Here is a 6,919-nt window from a genome sequence, read left to right as displayed (position 1 = left end):
TCCGATGAATCTCACCTCAACAAGCCCCGACTCCGAGCACCTGTCAATGATGGCATCAAGAGAGCAACTGTCAAAAACAACACCAAGACTTCCTCCAAACCTCCTCAATTCCTGTCTGAGCTGTTTTTGCCTCAAATGGCCCCAGGTCCGTTTCGTTCCATCAGTTCTAACGGCATGGCTCGACCTCCAAAGTTAGGAATCAAGCGTAGATCCTTTGATCCTTCCTTCTTCACAAACCACACCCACTTCCATGAAGCCAAGAATGTCCAAGTCAATTAGATGCGGGTCGACTCGTTCAACATCGTAGTTGGGTAAGTTGATTTCTTGTGTGCTTGTCTGGTTTACTTGCAACCTGATGCTCATCATTTTCCACTTCCCTATTACATTTATTTCCTCTCCGGAAACCTTTTTCTAACATCTTAAACGGCCGCTGAGTCTACATGCCAGAGTACAATCTGTGTGAAGACAACTTTGCGGTATCCTTCAATACATTCAAGTTTTTATGTCTTGAAGGCTCACACTTTTTCAACTTCATCTCCTCTTGTTTTAGTCCCTTGTATTTGGTCCAATATCTTGTATTAGTAATTTGCTATGTGCCCACGTCTCATTCTTTTGTAACCCTAGTTCCCACTCAAAAGTAGTAATCTTTCGAAGATATCCTGTATTCTTTTCTGAGAACGTCCTACAGAGAGAATCATTGCACTCCCTTTTGTTGATCACAGACACTCTTGTTGGCATCTTTCTTGACTCCATTCCCTTGCACTGATTATTTTTCAATACATTCAAACATTAAGAGCCGCTTTGCCTTATATGGACTCTGCACGCTCTTGCAGTTGCAACTGAGCCTTGAACTTGAAAGTGACCTCGCGAGCTGAATTAAAAGGTCTGATAAGTTTGCTGGACAGTAGAGAATGTATATCCCTACTCCAGAGATCATGCACTGTAGTTATAGACTCATAGCAGAAATTGTGGCAACATCTTGTGCGAGCTGCCTTGCAGCATTTGAGGACCCACAACCACTCTTTCAAATATCCAGCACTTCCATGGTTACTACCCAAACCACCTAGTTTACAATCCACTATAAACTCAAAACCCATGCATTTGGCAATAGCAGGAAATACCAGAAAAGAACCCAGCTTGCATGACTCAACTCTGATTTTGGGAATGGCTTCATCTCTCTCTCCGCTATTGCTGTTGAAGTATCACCCTAACAACTCACAGCCTAAAGGATGACTCGGTGAATAAAGTTTTGACACCCTGGCTCAGGTTAATTCAGAGATCTTTGAAACTGAGCTAAAACTTTTGAGTCTTGTCTCAATCTTGTGTTTGAATACCAGTTTTATCAAAACAAATTTCCAACAGTACAGGCTACATCATCTCAGAATGTGGCATCCTCCAAAGAGTATTAATTTCATCTGAAAACAAGAGGCTGTTTGCAAAGAATTCAGCCATACCAGGAAGGAAGCTCAAGGGAGATGCAAGTGATGGCAAGAAAATCATCATGATCTTCATGCAGTTCGCCACACGGAAAGGTGACTGTTCTCCTTTCAATCAGCAAAGGGAGAAAAAATCTCCATTGAGTTCATGTACATTTATAAAACCAATCTTTCTCTTCAATTGATGTGATTTAGTTTGAATTCATTGCAGCATAGTCTCAGGCATATAGCAAGTATGAGAACCACATGATTAATTGTAATTTATTCTGACATTGGCAAAGACTCTGGTTTCTGCCAAGAAGTTGACATTGCTTTGCAATGCAGTTGGACATGGTTTGTGGGGCAGTTAAAATAGGGCACATGGTCAAGTTGGGTTGGGTTTCAAGTTGATATCAAGACATTTCCAACATGACTTCAGAAAGATTCAGCATCAATTCAGCCACACTTAAGCATAAATTCAATACAAAATTATGCATAACTTGGAGCCAAGTCCTTAAAGGATTCTTAAAGGGTTCCTAAAGAGAGGGGTGAAGGCACTTGCACGCAAGTGCTGAGCAAACATCCGTGGTGATATCTTTTTTGTTACATGTACCAGGGTTCCAAAAATTGAGGGAACATTTAAACATGCATTTGAAGCTTCCTTTGAAATTTTTTAGAGAAAAAAATAGGTACGTGGCAGGTATGTGGTGTGCTTAGTATAAAAATGACTGCTACATGTACAACTTTTTTGTTACACATTTAAAGAGTCTGAAAATTTCAGAAATGTTTCTATGGTTTATACTCTGTGCGCCATTGAATTTATAGCAATGGGGTAAACACAAAACATGAGATATAGGGGGGAAGAGCAGCCTTAATAGGAACAATCTGGCTAATTGAATATTTTTTTTGATAAATTTCCCAGAAGTCTAAGGACTTAAGGGGTTATACAATGATGCATATTCTCTGCGCTCTGAAACTTTTGGCAATACTGCTAACTCAGAACATGAAATATAAGGGGTGTGTGGTGGTCATATTCCTCCCTGCCTCAAGAAAAATATTCTCGTACTTTATTCCAGGGAGACCAATTGTCTGATCCAAACTGTTTGATTGGACCTGCAGAATTAACAAAGAACAAGATCACTCCTTGCTCCTTATCTCAAAATCTCAACAACCAAGGTCACTTCCTCTTCGCAATTGTTACTCTTGCCATGGCGGTTGCTGACTTAGCATAAGCCCTGTTGATGACGGATTATGGACACTGGGTCCCAGTACCGGCAAAAAAACCCAGGTCAATGTCCGATTTGGTATGCTCTAAACTCTATACAGCGTCTGGGCTCGCCTAACAGGGCTTCAAAACTCACTTGGACCTCAGCAATTGCTGCTCAATCGTCGCGTCCGCGGTCTGGAAAGACATACTCAGGCAGGTCAGCTTTGATAACGCTCTGTCTTATCCACAGATTCATCAATCTCAGAAGCTCCTCTTCATTTTAATCATCAGAACGGGGATTTGAGTGGCAATCAACAAGCGGCCGACTTGTTCTCGGAAAACCTTTGCTCCAACTAGCTGATTAGTGTCTTCCACTGCTCTCTCCAATCCCCCCATTCTTCCTGAATTCAACCCCAATCATCCTCAAATTGTTCCGATATGTAGCCCCCTTCCGTCCAACCGTTCGCCCTCCCCGCTTGTTGATCTATCACTCCCCACCCTCGCTGGGCTCTTCCCTGGCGGCCAGACCGGCCTCTCTCTTCTCCCCCTGATCATCCAAAGAATACCCATTAATCCGCCCCATCGGATCCTCTTGTTGGTGCAGAAACTTTCGAAAATGGGCGCCCTTGCAAGCCTTGACCTCCAGGCTCCCCTCACCACCAAATCGTACCGCCAACTCTGCCTCAAACGGGACGCAATTGGCTCGCTTGAGCACCATATATTCCTGCAACACTTGCACCAATTCTTGCATCTGGTCTCCTAACCCATCGCCCCTTTCCCCCTCTTCATTGGATTTCGCACTGACAATCATCCATTGTATCTTTTTTTCTTGGTTGCCCGGTTGACCATTGTCTTATTTACCGCTTCCCCGGTTTCTTTTGGCCGTGTACAAATTTTTTTTCTTTTGGTCTTCTTGGATGGTCTTCTCCAGGCTGGATTACTGCCACATGAAGCAGGATGCTGCATGTAACGTATCTCGTTGTAAGCAGATCAAGCAGGATGTATTGCCTTGTACACAGTTGCATGGCTCAAAGTATCCTTCAAAACATGCTGCACAAAGCTGGCTCTTCTAGGCACAGTTGACTGTCAAGCGTCCCCAATAACCATCAAAACGTTGATCTTTCTGTTTACTGAGTCCATTCCAATTCCATTGAAATCTTCATCAATATCATAAAAAAAAAAGTGTTGCCAAGTATCCTCCAACCTTGGCATTTCTCAAAATCCCTTCCCAGCAGAAACCCTTTTGTTCCTCTTTGATCTCAACATCCCAAACTTGAAATAGGGCAGCATCAACAGCAAATAAAGCCCTCCAATTTCCTCTGCCTGGCGCAGAGGGAGTCTCATGCTGGTTGCTGCGGGAAGCAGTAGCTGAGCGCAGGGCCACTACTGTGTCAAATTTTGGGGCTGGGGAGTTGGAGGCAACCACTGCACTTTGCTACAGTGTTATAATCACTGCTTCCTGACACATAGAGCCTCTCTTAAGCCTTGCAAAAAGGTGGAGGTTCTCAGAACAATATACTTGGGTTCCAGGACCAAAAATGGGTGAGCCAATCTGGCTGTCTTTTTCCCAGTGCTACTCTTGAATTTCCACACTGTTGACTGACTGCAGTATCTATCTGATTGGTTATCAAACATGAAACAGGTAAGAAAAATTGATTTTCTTTGCAGTTGGTTAGTTTCTGATGGCACATTTCATGTCAGTGCACGTGCCCTGTTCAGCTGCAGTGTTCAGTGTATTGGCTGCCCAACTTGAAACATGCCCCAAACATTTGTTCTGTTTTGGTTTTTGGTGGAACAAGTCTCAATTTTTCCTTGGATACATGTAATGTAACAGGGGAAAAATACTGTTTTTTTAGTTTTGATTTTTGACTTTTGTTGAAACCGCTGTTTTTGGTCCAGTTCCAGTACTTACAGAACCTGAATGTGCTATGTACCAAAGTTAAAAAAAACTGCATTTGGTGCACAGCAGATGTTTCACCATTTCAGACTGTAGCTCTCACATATGATTATTGCAGGCTGGAATGGGCTACAAGACTTCAAACAGAAGAAAAATGTGTTTTTGGTGGCACGTGTAATGATAGTTTGAAGCAGTATTTTCTTAGGTTGTGGCAACAAAGATGATGTTGGTCCAGTTCCATGTCCAGACTGAAGTCTACGGTGGGTTACCAACTCCAAAAAAAAAAAAAAAAAAACAAGTATACTGCTGTATGGGGGAATGGCTGATATCATACCCAGGAAGCCACATACTCTTCCACGTTTCACAAATTCCCACGATGTCTATTTAAGTGCAACCTCTTTCAAAAACTCACCATTTCCCTTCCAGCTTCAAACAAGAATAAATCTTTCATGAAAAAATAAATAATAAAAATCCTCTGGGAAGAATAAAGATAACTCTAACCTTAGTAATATTTAGAAAATATTTCATTTCCACACCTTACTTGCTTGTCACCACCATCTGAGCCTGATTCATCTTTGGGTAAGTTCTAAATAAAATTTAAAAACATTTCTCAAAACCTTACTGTCTCCTGAGAGCAGATTCTTATCTCCTTGGCTAGCATTTCCTTTTTTTACCATACTACTTTAATTCTAGGTTTATTTCACCACCACTCAAAACTACTGGGACCCAAACTTACATACCAAGTAAGTCCATTGCAAATTCTACATCATCAAATGGCTGTTGCACTGATATATTTAATATGCACATAATTTTATATCCCCCAGAAGTTTTTTCCAACTACAAGAGAGATCATGTTTTCACAATTGATGGTTTTTGTGCTGATTTGCAACATAAGCCATGTCTGGGGGGGCAAAAAATTTCAGTATATGATGGTAGACCCTTCAACAGAATATATAAAAGTTCAATACACAACAACCAGACCATCCTTCAGAAGTGAAGATATAAGAACCAGAAGGTTGGACCTGAAAGAAGTATGTGGTGCCTTAGAAAAAAAAACAGGTGGAAAGAAAGCTTCAGAGAAACTGAAATCCATTGCCCAAGGTAAATGGGCGGGTCAAACACATTTGATTGTGGATTACAAAGCTGAGGACTTTGGAAGACATTGGACGTCATTCAATTCACAATATATAATAAGTCATGCAAATGAAAAAATAGCAAAGCTGATCAATGAAGTTTGTACTAAGCAACTCAACACCCAACCATCCATCATTATTATTCCTTCAAAGGATTTTGTACACATTCAACATCCAGTGGCCACCCCAAAATCTAAAACAGGAAGCTACATCATACACAAAGGTGTTCAAACCCAAGAGTTACTGTCTGCATTGGAACAAATACCACATGCTCATGAAGCGTTTAAGAAGGGAGTTCGTTTGAACTCAGATGAAGCCAGTCTTTCAGTTGAAGATGAATTAAGCAAAGCAATGTCACACTTAGAATTAGATGGAATGCGTTGGTCACATCACGACATCTCAATGAAATTGGTTGAGATGGATCAAAAAGAGTCAAAAATGGTCCGAGAAGCATTTTTTCAGCAAGTGGGAAGTCTTCCTCAACTCCCTGTGTACATAGGCCACAAAATTAAAGGTCTTGCACATTGATGCAAATTCACATTCCCCATACCCTAATTGAATATCTTGAAATCAAGGCTAATTACCCTTCTTGGCCAATATTTTCTTACATCACCAAGAAGATACCAAGCCTATGTTTTCATGATTTGATTCTTATCTGCAGAACCTGAGTGGCTGATATTGAAATTTTCTCTTTTTAAGGTCATGCTCAAAAAATGATTTCTTCTTGTCAGCTTAAAATTATTGCAATTTCACTTGTCCTTGATCTCCTTTTTTTCTTCTTCTTTCACACCCCTGTCAATGTTTTTTTGTTTGTCTGCTATGCATGTGTTTTCTTTTTCCTATTCAGTATGCCTCATTACTTTGCCCACAAGCTCAACATATTTTATCTAGTCTATTTAAAACATGTTAAATACAATGTGTCAGCCCATCAGTAACTGTGAGCCTGCCTCTTGCAAGCTCACAAGACCATTCACAGTAGTGTCAGATTCCCATCTCTGACAGAGTACTTGGCCTCAACTCCCCATACTCTCCTATAGAGAATGATGAAATGGACCCGGGTACTGGTTGCACCGCCGGTACCCGCTTGATTTTTGCCAAAAATAGGCACCCAGCACCGCACCTGCCACCGCTGGGCGGGTACCGCGGGTCTTTTTGGCGGGTACCACTGGTACCAAACATTTTTTTTTTCCAAATCACTCTCGCAAGTCCCATAGGACTTTCAAATTAAATAAAAAAAACACTTATAACAAATGGGGGTTACTAAACG

The 6,919-nt window shown here is 41.3% G+C and overlaps 1 protein-coding gene across 1 annotated transcript; it reads left to right on the top strand.

The window, feature by feature from the left end:
- Positions 1-279: 279 nt before the first annotated feature.
- Positions 280-3,385, top strand: PtA15_13A370 (uncharacterized protein; the record flags this gene model as incomplete). The annotated part of the gene is made up of 2 exons (XM_053162561.1): positions 280-311; positions 3,067-3,385. The coding sequence occupies 2 exons, from the start codon at positions 280-282 to the stop codon at positions 3,383-3,385; spliced, it is 351 nt and encodes a 116-aa protein (XP_053026525.1).
- Positions 3,386-6,919: the final 3,534 nt, after the last annotated feature.

Source organism: Puccinia triticina, chromosome 13A (assembly GCF_026914185.1).
Source record: "Puccinia triticina chromosome 13A, complete sequence".
In the NCBI taxonomy this organism is placed as follows: Eukaryota; Fungi; Basidiomycota; class Pucciniomycetes; order Pucciniales; family Pucciniaceae; genus Puccinia; species Puccinia triticina.
This window is presented reverse-complemented; position numbering and strand designations above follow the sequence as displayed.